We start from the raw sequence: 20,686 nt of genomic DNA on the forward strand, positions 1-20,686 counted from the left end.
TTCATAATGAGGGCATCAAAAGTACCTCAAGCCTCAATTCTGTGCCTCAGTCATGCTCTGAATTTAGACACTGCACACACAGAAATCCTGCCCTTTGAGGCATGACTTCTCTGCTTTCTAAATTTCCAATATTACTGTGAGACCTACATTCAATATGTTGTGAAGATCCTCTGAACAAAGCTTTGATGATGGTCACATTCTTGGAAAAGTGGAGGAAGATGGAAAGATGCAGATGAATGGAGAGAAGACTCCCAACCCAGGAGAAGGTAGGACCCATAAAGGAAAGTTGGGGCCCCACAAGAAATTTCACATGGACTGTTAACTTTTCCTTATGCTGACATGCCCACTACCTCATCTCCAGATTTGATCAAAAGGCAATCGATACTTACATCAGGGAGTGACTTATTTACAGTATTTTTGTTTAAGGAGTTCAAATCAATGCTTGGAAAGGTGAGAAATACTGATTAGGTCATCACTTTCAAGAGTCAGAATCACCAATGAGTTTGGAACCCAGAGAGAAGAGGTAGGAACAGGATACAGAAAATTTATGGGGCTTCTAGCCAAAATCCATCTCCCTTTTTCAAATCATCATTGACTTGAAACATTCTCTGGAGCCAGGGATTTAGCTCAGTGGTTTCACCACCTGCCCTGCAAGTGCAAGGACCCAAGTTCGATCCCCGGTACCAAAAAAATGAATAAATAAATAAATAAAAATAGCTGGGTTACATCTGAAGTTGAATTAAAGATCTAAGATGGTCACATGCCCATTTATGTTTTTAATTTCTTCACTAATCTGTGCTACTGAGAATTTGCCACCAGATAACCAAGATGGCAAGGAAGATACTAAGTTGCACTTTTATGTGAATTTTGTCTTCCCACTTGCTTTTAAATCATACAAATTTTAATCTTTCATTAGAGATATAGGAACATATTTCTGAATATCTCAATATTGAACCATTGTTGCTTTTCTGAAATGACTCAAGAAGTAACCCATCCAAAATTAGTGCTACTCATACTGCCATGGTTATGCATCTGGCCTTGTAAGAACATCTCTCCCACTTTGAGAAGTAAAAGAAAATGAGATAAAATCATACCTACTTTGTCCTGAAAGGACATGAGGTTTGCTTTATACTCTATTTTCAATAGTCATAAGTGTTAAGAGAATCAAATATATATACTTATATATTTACATATATATTTGATATAGATATAGATATCAAATTCAATAGTTAGGTTCAATGTTGACCTTATGAGAAAATTTGATTCAGTTCTTGTCCAATTCAGTTTGCAAACAGAATCACGGAAAGAATTACATTGATGAACTGAGGTCTCTGTCTCTCTCTCTCTCTCACTCTCTCTCTCTCTGCCATTTTCTAAAATCATCCAGGTTTGTTTAATTTAATAGATCAAAAGATTCAGAGTATTTTCTCTTAATTTCATTCATATTTTGGGGAATTAAAAAAATAATCCATCAAGTTCCAAGAGGCAACCATGTAGCACTTGGAATGTGTGAATATTGGAAATATTCCTTCTGCCTCCAAAAAACAAGCTACCTTTCCATTAAAGACAGTGTTATTATGCCCTGCTTCCTTCAAGGGACCCTTTCATAAAAATTGCATGAACATTCAGCCTCTACTTGCATAAAAATATTTATCATTAAAACACCTAGTCACCTGCAGACCAAGATATAACTCAAAAAAGTAATTGATATGCTGACATTTACTACACTACCTGTTATAAAATATAATTCCCCTTGCTTATAGTATAAGGTTGTAATTATTCTTTACTTCTAGCTGATTCATGATAAAATAGAAAGTGTTCTTGTAAAACCATACACTAGTGTTTACAAGATTATATATCAACACTGAGATATAAAATCCTGACAAACATTCAGCTATATGCTACATAATCTGTTGTAAAGCCATTCTCCCCCACAGGGTAACTGGAGACCAGGCAATGTGTCTTACTGCAGATACTTTGCATTACTTTTTAAAAATTATTCTTTTATTACTTTCCAAATCTGTGTGGTAGGAGTCAGGCCTCACAAGAAAGTAGTCTGTGACAGGTCAGCTATCACACTTGTACTGGCCAGGTAAGAGGTTATCTAATTTTCAAAGATAACGGTTAAAGAGTCTGGCCACCCAGAATCAACCAAATACTATGTCCCGTTTGTCACAACTATGAGATAATTGGTGTCAAAATAACTCATTTAACTTTCATCATTCTAGTGTCTTCCCACCTGGCAGGAAACTCTCACGTGTAAAGAGAATTCCTCTGGAACAGTTAATAAAAACACAAACTCTTGGAGAATATAGTGAAATTATGCATACAGACCAGAAAAGATGAATAACTTTGGTTGCTTGGAAGATGAGACCAAATGCTATTCCTTTTTCCCTTCCTCTTTAGTATTCACTCCTAGGTCAGATTTATCCATTGACACCTTTAGGAAGCTGTGGTGTGGACTATAAAAGTGGTTAAATGGAGAAACAGTTACATCCAGTTGGACAACAAATGTGAATTGAATTCTGCTATAATGTGGGTCTGGAATGTTCCCAAAAGGCCCATGTGGTAAATGCTGTGGTCTATTGGGAGGTGATAGAATGCTTAAGAGGTGCAGTCCACTGAGAGGTCTTTGGATCATTGGGGTTGTGAGGCTTCTTCTCTCTTCCTCTGCTCCCTGGCCACGAGGTAAGTGGCTTTGTTCCATCATACCCTCTTACTCTGATGGGCTGTCTTTGCATAGGCTGAAAGCCAGCAGGCCAATTAACCAGGGACTAGACCTTCCAAAACTGTGAGCCAAGGTAAACCTTTTCTTTTTATAAGTTGATTATCTCAGGTATCTTGTGATAGTGATGAAAAGATGACTGACAAAAATTCTTACTTATCCTTCTCAAAGATTCAAGAAATTTGCAAAGCTTAAAAATTTTCTGGAACAAGAGGTAAACTAGAGAAGCCAGAAAGCAGTAGGTGAAGAAAGACTACCAAGTTTCTTCTCAGTATTAACATCCATAGGTTCAAGAAATGCACGAGAATATCCAGCTTTGCAAATGGAGCGGTGAGTTCAATTTGGAACTTGCCGGGGTAGAGGCGCCTGATGGCATTCAGAGAGAGACAATGATAAAGTGGGGAAATGCAGTGCATATTAGTGGAGACAGAGAGGTGACACATGAGGCACTGAGCAGGATGCACGATAGTGATTGAAACCACCCAAGCAGGTAGGGTGGATTCCAGAAAGCACCAATGTCCTCTAGATGATCGGAAGAAACCTCTGCGGCTAAAACCAAGAAGGGGTATGAGAAACATCAGGCTATCTGCAAGTCCAATATGCAAGGGTCAAGGAGGAGAGTACAGTTACACAAAGACAAAGGTAACAGCAAGAGTCAGTGAAATTAGGAATGGAAAACCACCATCCCGGGAGCAGGTTTAGTGGAAAAAAAATGTGATCGGGAAACAGAGGAACGGGGACTTGAGTGGAACATGGAGAGGAGGAAAACGGCAGCTGGAATGGAAGAAAAGTGTGCTTTTGAAACAGAAACTAAGCAGACCTACTGGGGTAAGCTGGAGTTAAAGGCAAGGAAAGGAATGACTGATTCCTTTAGTTCCATAAATATTTACGGTCCTGTGATTATATGCCTAGGACCGCGATGGATGCTGTGGACACAGAGAGATGATCCATGGTCTCTAACTGAGATGAGGCTTCTGCATCAGGGCTGGCAGGTGTCTGAATTGTAAAGCAGCAGTCCAGAATTCAATAGAGACGTCTACCATTTTGGAAGAGGAATGATGGCTCCTCTTTCAACCACAGAGGAGAGAAGAAAACACAGGTAAAGGGACAGATACGATTACATATAAGGGGCTTGGCTGACTGAGAAAAGATAGATGGAGAAGCAGACTGTGAAATATGGCTGAGAGAGAGAGAGAGAGAGAGAGAGGTCTACAATCATTCTTGAGAGTTCATGTGGGGATGCCATAGGGAAAGCGAGAAAGCCGTACATGGGCCACGCATAACCAGGGTTCCATGAAAGTTCTATTTGTGGGCTGGACAGTGACCAGACTCCTGACGGTGTAACCTCAACAATGACAGGTTGAGGTCAGAATTTGCCCTCGGTTCTGGGAACACACACATATTAAATTATGGGACCCTGCAATCCCATACCAGTTGCTAACAGGGAAAGAATGTTGTTTATCGGAAGGAACAGAGGAGTCTAAAGAGACATGCTTATTTTACACCATAGATGAAATCCTCACCACCAGTAGAAAAATAAAGGCCTTGGATGAAGCAGAAGTTTAAAGGATTTGGATGCTGAGAAGGAATAAGGAGAACAGCAATAAAGGCGAAGGTTGGGGGGAAAGTGACAAAAAGAAGAGAAACGGGTCACTTTCTTGAGAGTGGAACTCAGAGAAGGAAGAGATCTGTAATCTGCTTATAATATTTTCTGAAGAATACTTTTCCTGCTACCTAAATAATGGAGAATTAATTTAAGAAAGTAGAAACAAGAATATAAATGAGGAGACTATTTCAATTTTAGTAGAAAGAGATGGAGTGGTTTGAACAAGGGAGAGAACTAGACAGAGCTTATGTGTAATTTAAATCTACAGATGAAGAGCTTCCTGCAGCATTGGATTTCTAGAAAGAGAGAAAAGAGAAGGATGAAGAATGAGTTCTGGACCTTTGGCCTGAGCTGTTTGTGGGCAAAGGCCAAGATATATGCACTGGTGGGAAATATGCATATGTGTGTGTGTGTGTGCGCACTCATATCTATGTGCAGTCCAGTCTCCCTGTTTGTGCACTCCATGTTTATGGATTCAACCAACATGGGTCAAACACACTGGGAAAAATTCAGGCGTGGTGGTGCATGCCTGTAATCCCAGCTACTCAGGCAAAGGACTACAAGTTCAAGGCCAGCCTGGACAAGTCAGTGAGACTTTGTCCCCAAATTAAAAGTAGAAAGAGCTGAGGATGTGGTTCAGTGGTAGCACGCCCCTGGGTTTGAGCCCCAGGACATAAAAAAAAAAGAGAAAAGAGGACAAAAATGTATTGAACATCCATCGACTTATCATTTTCCCCTAAACAAAAGGCATGAAAACTATTCACTGATACTCATTTAAGCATTTTAAGACATCTAGATAGGATTTAAAATAAATTTCAAGGATGTGCATAGGATGTATGCAAATACTACGGCATTTTATATAAGGGACTTGAGTATCCAAAGATTTTGCTATCTATGGGGGATTGGGGCCAGAAACAATCTTACATGGACACTGAGAAGCAAGTCTATGTGTGTGCATATTTTTCTGGAGATATATATGTGTGTGTGTGTGTGTATTCAGATATACACACACTGGTTACAGAAAACTACCAGATATATATATATATATATCTGGTGTGTGTATATATATATATATATGTGTGTGTGTGTATATATATGTATATGTATATATGATGTGAGGTACATATAGTGCATGTATTTAGCATATATTATACAGTGTGTGTATATACATGTATAGAATTCCCAACATCAGACACAGTAATGTTATAATTTTATAGTTACATAATTTCAATGTGATGAATGAGTAGATGACTACAAATGAATGAAGCTGCTAAACACATGGAAATATTTCCACAAAGTGTTTTAGGTAAAAGTTATATTGTACTTAGACTCACACAAAAATTGACCATTTCAAACCATTTTAATCTCCCAAGAGACAATTTCTTAAATAGGTCAGATGCTGTGTCTCTGAGACTTTTTGAAAGCATCATTTCAAACAAACCAGCTCATTTGGCGCCTACTGATTCCCCAGGTGGTAGAAGATCATTACGAGCAGTCACTAAATCTAGCATAGCTTTTCCCGATTTCAAACAAGCTTTTCATATGGTCTTATCCTCTTTAGAACAAGGCCCACTGCCATGAGGAAAGGCAGAGGGACAGCAGGGTTCTGCTGCTGTAACGAATCCACATCACCAGGTTGCCTGAGACAGGGCTCCTTGGCCCCTCACGCTCTCTTCCTCTACCCTGGTTCTCTGGAACCTCACCAGGTGCCTCTACAAAGCAGCTCCAGTGAGTCTCCACTTCCAACAAAGCTACAAACGGCAAGTAACCCGTTTGCCATCTAAGACACAAGTGTCATGTAAAACACTCCTCTTGTTTTGCTCAGTCCATGGTAAACATACTAGTTAAGAAAAAAAATGGAAACAAGGAAAACCAATGTGGGAATAATTACTAATGATGCAGTGGAGCACTAGGTAGCTTTCCAAGCAATGACTGTGACCACTGTGGAATTCCAAAGAAAACAGGCTGGCCACATTTTGAGGAGGGGAAACAACAGTTTGTAATAGCTTAACTGTATGTATTCTCCTTAAAACAAGTACATGGGTAAGCAAGGAGTAGGGATCGCGTGCCTGTGGAAGTAGAGGACTTGTTAGAATACGGCATGATGACTCTCCCCAGCCTCTCACACCAGGGATGAAACCCAGTGCTACACTTGCTATGCAAGCACTCTCCCGCTGACCGACCACAAACCCCGGCCTGCATGCTGGTAAATTAGTTTTTCTAACACCAAAATATCACACCAACAGATAAACATCAAAAAATAAGTATTCGCAGGAAAAATTACTTTGTATATTGTAGTTCAAAGAACATTCAGTCCTAAGTTGCTCGACAGCAGGGATATGTTCTGAGAAACGCCATCTCTGGGTGTTTTCATCATTGCGTGAACATTGTCCGGTGTGCTTATACAAACTGAGGTAACTATGGTGTGACTGAGCCATATAATTCATCGTGTGGGACAAGCCTTCAAGGGACCAGAACATTGTGAAGCAGGGCATGAGTGTGGCTGTGTGTGTAATTGGTGACATTTACCGAGCAATGACTCCAAAGCAAAACTCACTGTCCTGCTGCTTGCCCCGCTCTGACAATGTGCTGGTCACAGTGGACCGGAGAAGCAGGCAACGCCACTTACTGTTGTGGGCAGCGCGTGTGGACGTGAAGTGCAGAGACACCTTGGCACTCTTGAGGCGGGTCTGTCCCCAGTAGGAGATGGCCTGGAGTCCCACGGTATAGTCGCAGTCTGGCTGAAGTCTCTCCAGGGTCACGGAGTTCTGAAGCTAGAAACGAAGGGATGCGCTCAGACTCCATTGCAGCACTTCCATCCCCATCCCCTTCCTTACCGACTTCCCGGGTCACCACAAAGCTCACTGCCTGCTGGCTAGGCGATGACTTTACTGTGTGGAGATCAGACCGTTCCTACAGTCCCTACAGCTCCTACATCAGCATGATCTGAAGGTCCCCTTCAACTACGGATCAAAATAATACCCCTTAGGACCTCATAATACCCCATTATTACCACATAGAAGTCGTCTATGCCCCCATCTTGACTCATTATGACCTCATGATAGCCCATTATGACCTCATGATAGCCCACAATGTGCCCCATTATGACCTCATATACCCAATTATTACCTCATAGTACCCCATGATGAGCTCATTGGTACCCCCTTATGGCCACACAATACCATATTATGACTTCATACTATTACATTATGACCTAAAAATACCAACTATGACCACATAATACCCCTTTATACCCTCATACCCCACTACGCCATTGTGATACCCCTCTGTGCCCTCATGCCATTAATAATCTCCTACAAGCCATTTATGTGCTCATGAAACACAATTATGCCTTCATAGTAATCCACAGTGACCTCATAATATTCAAATATGGCCTATTCTTATCCCATCATGACCTCATTATGCCCATTTATGACCTCATATCCCATGATAACTTTCTCTACCCCATTATGCTCTCATAATACCCCTTTATGACATCACAATGGTCCATTATGATATTACAATGTTCCATTATAACTCTGTAGTGCCACTTGTGATTTCATAATGCCCCACTGTGACCTCACAGTGAATACAATATCACAATGCCCCGTTGTGACAGTACAATGCTCAACTGTGACTTCATAATGCCATATTATGACCTCATAATGACCTATTATGACACCACAAAGTCTTACTATGACATCACAACAACCTATTGTGACCTCATTGTATATCATAATGTGGCATTGTGATGTCACAACAGGCCACTGTGAGGTCACATGGGGCATTGTGATATAATGTGGCATTGTGATGTCATAAATGATTATTGTGATGTCATAAGGGGCAATGTGTGATCATCATGAGGGCATTGTGGAGGTCACATTGGGTTGTTGTGGTGTCAAAGTAAGGCTTCACAATGTAATATGATGACACCACATTGCCCCATTGTGACAGCACAATACTTAGTTGTGACCTCATAATGCTGCTATATTTGGCCACTCTATTCTCAAGCAAGTTCCAGTTCACTACAATAGTCAATGAATAAGACATACTTCAATGAGAAAAGGAAGTAAATCACATCTGAAATTCATCTGTTCCTATGTTAATTCATAGGATATTTATTGAGTAAAGCTATGCACTTGACCCTGGACATACAAACACAGCTGTAAAATGAAGTGAACCAGTACAACTGATGCATCTTCCCAAGATACAAGTGCTTCTTTGCCTTTCAGCTTGTGGCAAGGTCAAGATATTAGTGCAGAAGGGTGTGGTGGAGGAAAGCTGCTCACCTAATGAAGAACTGGAGGGAAGAGAGAGAAAGAGACAGATCTGATCATCAAAAAGCAGATGCTGTCTTAGGGCCAGATGGGACAAAACATCTTACTGAAATTCAGCATGGAACCAAATAATGACTAAAAACTGAAGAAAACATGGGGACATTCAATGACCTGAAGTGACACCCAGCCCTCTGAAATGAATCTATACCACCCTAGCATTTTTGACATCATCCCAGGGAAGACGGCAAAGAGGTTAAGAAATGATCTAACTGACCAGAAGTGAGTTGCAGAGCTCCACCACTGAGCTGCACCCCAGCCCTCTCATAATTTTACTTTTGTGCTACTGAGATTAACCTGAGGTCTTGAACAAACTAGTCAAGGGCTCTCATGATGAGCTCTATCCTTAACTCGGGTGCTTGACATTAACAATAATGACACCAGAAAAATGTGGAAGCATTCTGTCGGGTTGCTTTGTCTCAGGACTTTCGGTAAAAATTAATCTATGGAAGATTTACATCAGCTGTCACAGATGTGTAACTGATCTAGCAGGGAAGGTGGTGAAGGTGGCTCATTTCCATGCCACTCTAGAGGCCAAAATCATTGCATTAAGAAAATTATTTTAAAACAACATTTTGGTCTTTGTATGAAGTTTATTTATTTATTGAAAACAGCAATGATTCACACAACATATAACTTGTCTCTCTGGCATCCAAAAACACGTCACTCATCAGATCATGACCCATAATTTAGGCTACTCTGGGCCAATACTTGTAATAATTATGTTAATAATAATAATGATAAACCAACAGTGGACTTATGCTAGAAACACACTGCCATTTCCCTGCTATGTGTTTGATGAGATTTGGTTGTTAAGGGCATGAGATGGTTCAGGGAGAAGTGGGGCCCTTAACATTTCATCTGTCTCCTTTTAGATACCAGTGATTCCCTAACTGTAGCCCTTTAGCTCTTTCTAGAGATAAACATGTACTACTAATGATTATTTGTGGCAAATTTTTTTTAACATGAAAGATAGAATTGTACGAAAATTTCTTTACAATGAAAAGAACATAATAGCTAAAGATCATATGGACATTTAAAAATAATTCTAAATGGCACAAATAGTGGAATATTTAGTGCAATGTCTTTAAAAATAGTTTTACAGACTGAGGATTTAGCTCAGTGGTTCTAGCACCTGCCTCGCAAGTGCAAGGTCCCAAGTTCGATCCCCAGTACCAAAAAAAAAGTAGTTTTACACATGTATTGATGTATAGAATCTGAGTTTATAAATAAGGAGGGAAGGTGTTTATGTAAATTTTACAGCACCATAAAGGAAGGTATGCTGAAAGGAAACAGAATGACATTTGAATGCACTGAACATTACCTATGATTCAAGAAACCTCATTGCAGAAAATGGCTCAATGCAGATTTTTGTCTCTCAGCATCCGGAAAATAAACCACTTCAGATCCTTTTAATCAATGTGAAGAATGTGTTGTCAAAAATGTACTTTCTAAGCTTTCTTCCCACTGATTAGATCACAGATAGAAACATCTTGAAACAGAAAAGCCATGAAATGGTACTTAGTTTAAAATTTTCTCTTTAAGGAAAAAAAATCCTAATCTAAAATTTTCTCTTTAAGCAAAAAAACCTAAATATAAAGGACATTTTACATTATCTCATTTTCTGTGTCTAGATAGGTAAAATGGAAATAATTCCATGTGCTCCTTTGATTTCTGAAGTTGAAGTTGTGACTGCCATGTGGGTAAGAAAGGTCAATGGACTCATTTCAAGCACCTTTTGCCTGAAATATAAAAGACAAATGAGTTGGCCTGTGTGTGTTAGTTATCTTTCCACCGCCATAACGAATGTCTGAGATGATCGATTTAGAAAGACTTACTTGGGCTCAGTTTTAGAGGTCGCCTGCCAGGCTGCACCAGCCCCTTTGCCTTGGGCAGGCAACATAAGATGGTGGGACATCTGACAAAGCGGAATCATTGATGTGGCTAGACGCCAAAGACAGGAAGAGCAAGAGACCAGGGTTCTGTCACCCCCTTCAAAGTCGCATGCCCTTTGACGGGAAGACTTCCCACTCTGGTTATCCCCTCCTGAAGGCTCCTCTACCTCCCTCAAGTGCCAAGCTGGGGTCCAGGGCTCTGGGGAACACCTCTCCAAACTCTAGCAGTACGCTCCTGCATTCTCTGAATGTCACCACAAAGCAGCATCCTGAGCTCCATGGAGACCACTTTTCAGACCAGCTCAGACACCCCCCAAGGACAGGCAACTCTTCCTTCTCATGGCCACTTACTCCGTCAGTAGTCTTTCTCCGCTTCTTTTTCATTGGGACAAGTGACTTGCTGCTGACCGGCCAGCTCCAGAACACTTTGTAGTGATGCACAGGGATGTCTGGCTCATCGGGGAAGTCCCAAATGACAGTCACGGTCACGCTCCCGTCGCTGTTGATGGTGGAGTTTGCAAGCCGAAGGTTGGCTGGGGCTGGGGGTGCCGATGGATCTGAAAGCCCAGAGGAAAACAAACATCGGAACCAGCCACCAACAAGGGCAACAGAAGAGTATGACTGCCCAAGGAATGATGCTGTGGTCCATGCAGGAAGCACTGCTTTCCTCCTAGTATATGAGAGCCGAAAACAAGCTCTATACAAAATTCCCCTGGGTATGTCTCACAATAAAATACAGTCACCAAAACCACAAGATGAATTTGGTTCATCCAACTTTCTTAATATACAGAAAAAGCCTTGGAGGCATTTCCACACCACTGCAACCCAACCAAATTTTCAAAATTTTTATGCATGTTACAAATTGGGTGACTTATGACTAACATCAATTTGGGGAGATTTTTTTCATTCCTGGTTTGTCTCAGAAATCAAAATTTTCTCAGCTGTTAAGAGTCAGGCTAGGTGTTGAACATGTCCTTCTACAAATCTCCATGCAGTTTTTGAATGATGGCACCATGAATTATGCTTAATAATCTCTTGTTTTTCTCTATGATTATGTAATGTCTGGAGATTTGGTTATTTCATTATTAAAAATAATAATGTTTAACTAGTGGGGAAATCTAAAGCAGAGTACAACACGACACTGCTAATCAAAGGCTCAATAACCAACATCAAGAGTCTTCTGGGGTGCCATGATGTATAATGGAGTCTGCTGATCCCCTTCAAGTGGAGCCCCGGAATAGACATCTGATCAGCCCTCTTCAATCATCAATATCGACACTATTAATCACTTCCTTGTCTTTGCAAAATGTCCTTCACACGGCTTCCAGGACATTCCTCACTGCCGAGTTTTCCTTCCCTCTCACGGGAAGTGAACTGACAGCTCCCCCTGGCTCCTACACTTCCCAGCTTCACTTAACAGGAGAGCATCCAGTGTTTGAACTTGGGGGCCCCTTTCCTCAACACCCACTGTCCCTCCCACTCTAGGGACCTCATCCAGTGTCACAGCTCTAAGCCACCTCTGTGCCGATGACTGAGCATACCTCACTCCTGAACTCAGGGTCCACAATTCAAATGCTTTACAGCCAGCTCCACTCGGACATGCAAGAAAATCACAGTGCCTGAAACTAAAATCCTGACCCTGCCACCTCCCTTTACATACACAACCCACTGTAGACACCCTCATCTCAGGAAATGCAAATTTCTCCTTCCAGTTGCTCCAGCCCTAAAATTTGAAGTTGCATGTTTATTTTCTTCTCATATGCCTTGCCTTTCTCCACTTTCTGCTACTGTCCCAAAATACCCAAGGCTGAGTACCTTATTTTAAAAAAGGGTTTATTTTGACTCATGCTTTTCTGGAGGTTCAGGAGCATGACCTTGCACAATATCATATGATGGTGAGGATATAGAGAGAACATAGGTGGAAATAGAAGAGAATACATGAGAGAGAAGAATCAAAAGAAACAGTCACTTTATAACAACTCACCCTCCGGTAACCCACCCCCCCACTGTCATGAGAATGACACGAACCCTTCATGAGGATGGAGCCCCATGACTTCATATCACCAAAAGCCCCCACGCCCTCTCAGCAACATTCCATTAGGAATCTGGTTTCAGCCTGAGTTTTGGTGGGGACACACAACATCCAAAGCATCCCATCCCCTGAGCAGGTACATCAGCACTAGCTTCACACTCTTATCTGGAATTTAACTGCTTCTCTCCATGGCTCTCTCTGGCCCAAGCCACCAACATCTCTCCCTGGTTACTGCAAAGGCCCCCTAATGGTCCTCTCTGTGGCAATCCTGCCCACTTAGCATTATCTGTTTATGCATCCATTCATTTTTAATCCGATGAAATAAACTGTGAGAATTTCTTAACATTTCAGCAGAAATTAATGAAATAGGATATGAGGACAAGTCAAGAGGAACAAAGCGAAAGAAAAATGAAAATGTGTGACAATAACAGCCACTCATGTTCCCAGTGGTGCACATGAATATCTTTCCTGAAGAGAAGTAGGCACCGGCTTTTTCTAGATGTTCTACACCTAGCTCCTAACGATCATCTCCCAGTTGGGCGCATGCCTGGAATCCCAGTACTCTGGAATGCTGAAGTAGGAAGATTGCGGATCAAGCCCAGCCCAGGCAATTTAGCAATTGTCCATCTCAAAAAGTAAAAGGAACTGTAGCTATATCTCAGTGAGGGCCCTGGGTTCAATCCTTAGTACCATAAAAAAAAAAAAATCATCTCCTATTCTAAAGAATTTCCAACATTTAAGAAATTTAACTGGCACTTGGGATTCATTGTTTCCCTTCATCTACTTCATTCAATTACTACCATAGAATTTTTTATGTATTGGATGTGAGCATAAGAATCCAGAATAACATCCAGTTTATGAAATATTACAGAACATGAAATATCGTAATTTATGAAAAAAACACATGAAAAAATAATGCTTGCAAAATTGTTAATTAATATTATTTGCTTTACATTTTCTTAAAGGTCGGGCCCATTTTGAGTATTTACCATACCAAGATGGTGCATACCGTTATGAAAATGAGACATTCCCAGTCTCTCCATTAAAATAATCTTTGTTAAATTATGAAAGTCAGAAGAGATAACCTCCATATAGCACCAAGTACATGAGTGGTTGTTATTATCTTTATATATTTTAATCTGTGGCTCTGTTACAATAAAACTTTATTTACAGAAATAGGGGGCAGGCCAAATTTGAACTAATAGGCCATATATTGCCAATCCCGAAACAAAAGAATTTTAAAAGCTGTGGTGGCATTAGCTTCATATAAATTGACATGAACTTTATTTCTAATTTTATTAATGGTTGTGTGAGGGGTGAACAGATACAGTGAACTTTAGAAGATACTACTATTAATCCCTCTCAAAATACTCTCTTGCTTTGAGCATACTTATTCCATTTTTCTTGGCACTTTCTGAAGCAGTTCTCTTTCCATAATAGTGTCTGTGGTTGTCCTGTAGTGGCTGCCTCAGTATCCTGAACCAATTAAGAACATTAACCGGCGGGGATGTAGCTCAGTGGTGCCACGCCTGCCTTGCAAGCACAAGGTCCTGAGTTCGATCCCCAGTTCTGACCGAAAAAACAAAAAACAAAAACAAAACAAAACAAAAAAATATTAATCTTTCATGATCATTTTGACTTTGTGGAAGAGCCAGAAGTCACAAGTACCACTCCCAGTGGATGAGGACTCAAGCACGTTGTTACAAGCCACCTTTCTATTGGACGACTCTCAGCAGCAGCATTCATCACATTTTTGTTCACAGTTTGTAAAGACTCACAGAAGAGGATTTCTAGAAGTGCTCTGGAAAGTGGCAAGAGCAATGGGAAAAGTGTGTTCGAAGTAGGAGAAGTACTTTATGGGGAATCAGTGGCAATGTGTCTTTTACTGAAATTGTTTTAATTTTTTAAAAAACATTCACCATATGTTTTGTTCACACCACGTTACACAGTCAGTTCAATGTTAACATGATAGTTTCCGTCTCAAGAGATGGGAAAGTTGAGGAGCAGAAAGTTAAATTCGTCGGCTCAGAAGTACAGATTGAGAGCGTCAAATTCACGCAAAAAGAGCAGAAATCTTTCAACTCCTCTTTCTGAAGCCCAGAGCAGAGCATTTCTCCTCCGTCTCACTTCTTTCCTGCTTCTTTCCTTTCCCTCCTTCAGACCTTCACAGCAATCTTCAGAAACCCATGCCAGAGAGTGGAAAGGCTCGCACTCTTAGAGGTCACGGAAGTAGGAAGGCCATTTTAGCTCCCACTCAAGTGAAACTTGCATGATTTCTGATGCAAAAATATGTTGACTGGTTAGTGGGTATAACTAACCTCCGCCTTGTAAAAAATACTTTCATTTATTGATGATCCTGATCAGCACTTCCAGCCAAGGAAAATGAACCTTTTGGCTTTCAGAAAGGCTGCTTCCATGTTTTATCACTCAATCCTTTAAGGCGAATGCCACGAGCAGCAAAATAACAGGCATGGAGGGAGGCTTGGTACAATAGAATGACCGAGCCTGCAGTGAGCCAAGTGACAAATGAAATCACTGATGGCCCTTGGTGAAACGCACGGCTATTATTGCACTGAGACCATATTCATGGGAAAGGACCAGGTGTGCCTGTCCCAGGAGAAACCCTATGGCTCTGTGGGAGGCGGGCTCCTCCAGGCTTCCAGATAATTCTGGTTTTTTCACAGAAACCATCCCTGTGTCTTAAAAGAGCAACTACCAGAAAGCAAGTAACCTTTAGAAATAATCACAGACCAGGACACAAGCATGGGAGCAACATGTATTTCAGGAAAATGAATATTGATTTTACTTCTTCTGTTTCTGCCATTGATGTCTGTAGACTAAATCTCCCACTGCCGAATGTCATAGGACCACCTCCATTCAAGGTGTGTGACCGTGATGATCTATGACTGTCCCATATTCTTTATTACTTTTTAAATTTAATTTAACTTTGTATTTTTTGAATGTTCATAATAGACGAAAAAATTCCTTCCTTTTTCCCTTGACTGAGGCTTAAATGATCCAGACTGGCTCCCTAACTAACCCAAAATGCATTAGATCATTACTTATTCTTCACACAGGCTACTACTGAGAAAGGAAGAATTCTCAAAATAATGTTAAACCATCAGAAGACCGGCAAAGCTTTAGTTCTGCAGCACAACTGGAATACATAGGCTTTTACTGAATAAAAATGCACCATTTTGGAGAAAACATTTCAGTCAACATTACAGTGTTTTCTTTTTCCTGCTTTTATAAATATGTTCTAAGTTCCACGTAGTCAATTATCACAATAAGATGTTTCATGCCTTACTACGAACCATCTTAGGGCTCAATATAAAAAGTGGACTCCACTTTTTAAGAATTTTCCTTTGGAAATGTCTTCCTGAGAATGTTACTAATATGGCTCTCAGGTACTTCCTTTAGAGGAAGTGGTTGATTTTGGGGGGACACTAAAGTGACACCTGAATAGTAAGTAAGTCTGGTGGATAAGAAAGCTGGGTTCTCCCATCTACCCATGCCACCTGAGCTTTTGTGCAAATGAGATAGGATGGTGGCCCAGTCTGGGGCGGTCATGATGGATGTGGGCAGAAATGGTCAGCACTGATTCTGCAATGGAGCCGACAGAATTGGATGACAAGCTGGACTTGGTGAATGTGAGAAAGAGAGGAATGAAAAATCTTTTGGGGATGATGGACACTCTAACATTAAATGTTGGTGATGGTTGCATGGCTCATTCGGTTAAAATTCACTGGACTGTACACTTACAATGGGTGAACTTTACAGCAAGTAAGTTATATTTCATGAAATTGCCAGGCAATTTTCCCCAGTAAGACTCTTTGCCCCTCTTGATAAGATTAAGGTGGCACCATCTTGTCAGACATATAGCTTCCTTTGGACAGATGGTAGAGAGAATGTCTTCCATGTTTGGCTAATCTGTGACATTCCCTCCTTTCTGTGATGCATCTTTACTGAAGACATAACAGATTCCACTGTGAATGCTGTGCTCATTTCTTAAATTTGTAAGAGTGTGGGTGGGGGATTTAGTTCAGAGGGCCAGGGATTTAGCTCCGTGGTTCCCCCGCCTGCCTCGAAAGCACAAGGTCCCGAGTTCAATCCCCGATACCAAGAAAAAAAAATTGTAAGAGTGCAAGAACTAACCCCTGGAATGCTCCTCCCAATGAGATGTACGCAAGCATGAACTGGGTATATGTGTAAAAGTGGAAAGTGGAACATTTTAATGGTGAGTATAATGTTTTAAAAAATGGGAGTTGATTAAAATATAAGGGTTGCAGCTATAATGCTGGACTACTAAATTGCTAGGGCGCACTAGGAAATGTTGAGATAGCACAGATTTGCTACTTTTAGTTAGTATGACCAGTCCTGGGGACTGAGAAAGGACCTCACTCGGGTCCTAAGGGGCTCCTCATGTCAGCCTCGGCAAGGGATCATGGGAGCAAAGCAAAGCTACCTGCTGCACCTCCAGGAGGCAGGGGGTGCTGGCACTCTTGCAGGTAATTCAGTATCCGTCCACAGGGGCAGGGCTGCTCCTTTTCGATGTCTTAGGCTGCCGCCTTGTCCTAAGGCCACAGCCCAGGTGCGGAAGGCCATGAAACAGATGGCCACGCATTTCAGCCAGGCTGTGTCTGGATTGCATTTGAACCATGAAAACAAGGTGAAGAGTACTCAAGCCTTTTACCGATTCCCGCCTCTTAACCTGCCATTAATTATTCACTTCTGCTGGCCTCTCGAAACAATCAGACCAGCTGGAGGCAGTCTTATTTTAAGACAAGTTTTGATGTGTTTATCTACAATTTCACTTCAAAGCTTGCTGAGATATTATACTCACTTTCCTGACGTGGGGGGGGTCTTTTTTTCTTTAAAAAATGACGTTTTTCAAAGACAGTTAAAAAGCTACAATGCATCAATATTAAATAATATTAATATTGGAATAATATTAAAATTATTAAATATTACTTTATCTTGATTGCAAGTTTTGCTCCTGAGACTTGAGATTACACAGAGATTATTAAATAGCACTATTGTATATTTAGCAATATTATAGTAGCAATATCATAGAGGAGAAAAGAATAGAGTGAGATGTACACGTTTCTAATCCTGGAACAGAAACTGCAGTCAATAGCAGCTGTACCATTGATATTATAGTCTAACATTATTCCTTAATACCACAATGCATTTGGTTTGAAATAAATACAAATTTACTCCCAAGGAAGAAGATAATTCGTGGTCAGTAAATGCACATGGCTAATCTGTGTCTCGGAACCCAGGTCTTGCTGATGAGTCAAGCAGATGTTCAGTTGATTTGAAGGTGTGTGGTCACATGCCCACAACCAGAGCTGGTCAGACTATGACCTTCAACTCTTACAGAGCAAACTGGCCCAAATGTGATGGAGTACACGCACCCATGCAAGCCCACAGAGGTTTTAAAATAGCAAATGGAATAGCACAGGAACATGACAAAAGTATATCTATGATCAAACAACTCAGGGCAGGTTAAAATTCTGGATGTTGTGGAACAAAAGTAAGAGACTAATTCACATTTGGTTTAACAACTGTTTCAAGAAAGGCTATGCTATCTAAAGTAGCCAAAACTTGGCCTTTCTCCTCTCAAATTAAGCAAATGCTGCTTGATGCAGAATATCTTAAAAGAAACCCAATAGAAGTTGATCATGGAAAAATCCTCCTTTCAAAGTTTCGAAAACACCATTAAGTTATTTCCTGTGACACTGGAAGGTAAGATCCCCCTGATGTCACTAATCATAAATTTCCATGGTACCTCCAGGCACATCTGGTCCCGCTTGTTGTCTAAGAACACCAAAGCCACCCACTGGCCAGCCATCCCTATGACCACAGAGACAAGGAATCTGCATCCCATATGTGCCCGGGAGCAAGGTGCATATCTGGTGTCTCAGCAGGAAGGGAACACTCACCTTTGGAGGAGCGAAAGTGTTTGCTGGGTGCAGTGAAGCCTCTGGTGCCATGCACGTTGACAGCAGCCACGCGGAACTGGTACCATCTGCTGGGCCTTATGTCAGTCAGCTGCACCCGCTCGTCCGTGGTCTGAGGGGAAATGCCACAGAGCATAGGGAACACCTTTTATTCTAACATGCCAGCTGGGTCGGTTTTTAAAAACACAAACGCATTGGCCACTGCAGCTTAGCCTTGATTTCCCCACTGGTTACACCAGCCCAACAGGCCCTGATTTGAAAAGTGTTGGCACAAATAAAGACAACTTTCACATTTCATCCCAAAGAGCTAAGCATCTCTGGAAGTAAAGGTCTATGACAAATGCTTGGGTTGTTGTTAACTTTGGGGATTGAACTGAGCATTTAATCAGTAAAAGTTGTACATGCAATCATTACATTAGAGGCAAGAAAATAAAATAATTTTTAGATTATAGAAAGTAAAATGACTCTCCAACTTGCATGTTAAATATAATTCTGGAAGTAGGTTAAAAAATCCATACACTTCAAGAATGCTAACAGTTTCTAGATATAAATTGTAGCTCAAGATATAGAGATGGATAGATAGATAGGACAGATGACTGATAGATATAGATACATGATAGAAAAGAACAGAGAGAGAAAGGAAAGAAAGAAAGAAAGAAAGAAAGAAAGAAAGAAAGAAAGAAAGAAAGAAAGAGAAAAGAAAGGAAGAATTTTGAGTAGATCACATAATATCTGTGAAGAACTGGTCCTGGTCTTACAGGGGGATATGAGATTTGGACTTTGGGAAAGAGCCAGAAGTTACACACTTCCAGATTCGGTGAACAAGGCAATGAGGATGCCCCATCATGTTTTTACAGAATGTGCTATATCGAATAGCACCCAGCAGCACCATTCATCATACTTTATATCACACTTCCTAAAGACACTCACAAAAGAGGACTTGTAGAACTACTTCAGAAAGCGGCAAGAACATCGAGATAGATGTGCTTGAGGCAAAGTTGGAGGGGTGGTTTGAGGGGGATTAAAGGCAACATGACTTTTAGGGTTAATAAATTGTTTTCAGCGTAGATGTTCATTGTACTATTTTTCAATTACACTTCATATGTGTTAAGTGTACCCCACCCTCTGCATCCATGGATTCAACCACTCTCAGAGGGAAAATACTCAGAAAAGAACTGCATGTGCACTGAGCATGTATGGAGTTTTTCCTTGTCATTAACCCTTAAACAATACAATGGAACACGTGTTTACAAGCATGCCCGTTGTAGTAGCCCTCAGAAGTCATCTGGAGAGGATTGAATGGTGCAAGGGGATATGCAGAGGTTACATGCAGATGCTGTGCTGTAAGGTACTTGGGCACTGTCAGGTTTGAGGGATCCTGGAACCACACCACCCCATGGACACTGAGGAACAATTATATACTCTTGTCCAATAAATGTCCAAAGGAAAAACTGGACACCAGGAAAGTCAATAGTTGTTCCTATCTGTGCTGCTCCAGGTCTAAGCTACTCAAAGGCTTTGGCAAACTTTCCACTTTGTAGCTGCTTTTGGCAAGGCATGATAGGTGGACCCGCGACCCTGCCACTCACCTGTGCCTAATGCCCAGCTCACCTGGGCTCCCAGGGAGAAACCAGGCAGCAGGGTGGAACTGGGACCCTCCCAAATCTCAGTTTACAATAACTTACAGAGAGGGATCACTGTGTTTACTTCAATATATGAGTATTTCTGAGATCAAAGAGAGAAACATTTCTGAGATCAAAGAGTATGCATGTGGTTTAAACACTGCTTGCCACCTGATTTGGCTGAATTTTGGTCAACATTTCCATCTGACTTCTTGATTTAATTTTAGCTGTGAGTTCTAAAAGCTTAGAATAATATCCACCACATGAGACAAAGCGGGAGAACTACATTGGCATTAACTGGCCAGATAATCATAACAGTTAAAATAATAACTCAAGAACTTTCTTTTTCCCAAAAAGAGGGGATAAAAGAGATGACTGGATGGTCAATTTTCATGTCTTTGAAAGATTTAGAAAATTCAGACATGACTCTGTCCAGTTATTTACAGGCACGGGCTGTGCAAATCAAGTGGAACTTTAATCTGTATTCTGAATAGTTTCAAGTTTTATTG

The 20,686-nt window shown here is 41.0% G+C and overlaps 1 protein-coding gene across 1 annotated transcript in view; it reads right to left on the bottom strand.

The window, feature by feature from the left end:
- Positions 1 to 20,686, bottom strand: part of Anos1 (anosmin 1) — a 135,782-nt gene that overhangs the window by 22,761 nt on the left and 92,335 nt on the right. Inside the window, exons 6-8 of the mRNA XM_087203961.1 lie at positions 18,538 to 18,667; positions 10,912 to 11,117; positions 6,961 to 7,105 (exon numbers count right to left, since the gene is read on the bottom strand). Coding sequence (XP_087060087.1) covers positions 6,961 to 7,105; positions 10,912 to 11,117; positions 18,538 to 18,667 — 481 coding nt within the window. The remainder of the gene's footprint in view (positions 1 to 6,960; positions 7,106 to 10,911; positions 11,118 to 18,537; positions 18,668 to 20,686) is intronic.

This window comes from Heterocephalus glaber, unplaced genomic scaffold (genome assembly GCF_053883595.1).
Source record: "Heterocephalus glaber isolate CG9 unplaced genomic scaffold, H.glaber_assembly_v1.0 deba00001817, whole genome shotgun sequence".
Classification (NCBI taxonomy): Eukaryota; Metazoa; Chordata; class Mammalia; order Rodentia; family Bathyergidae; genus Heterocephalus; species Heterocephalus glaber.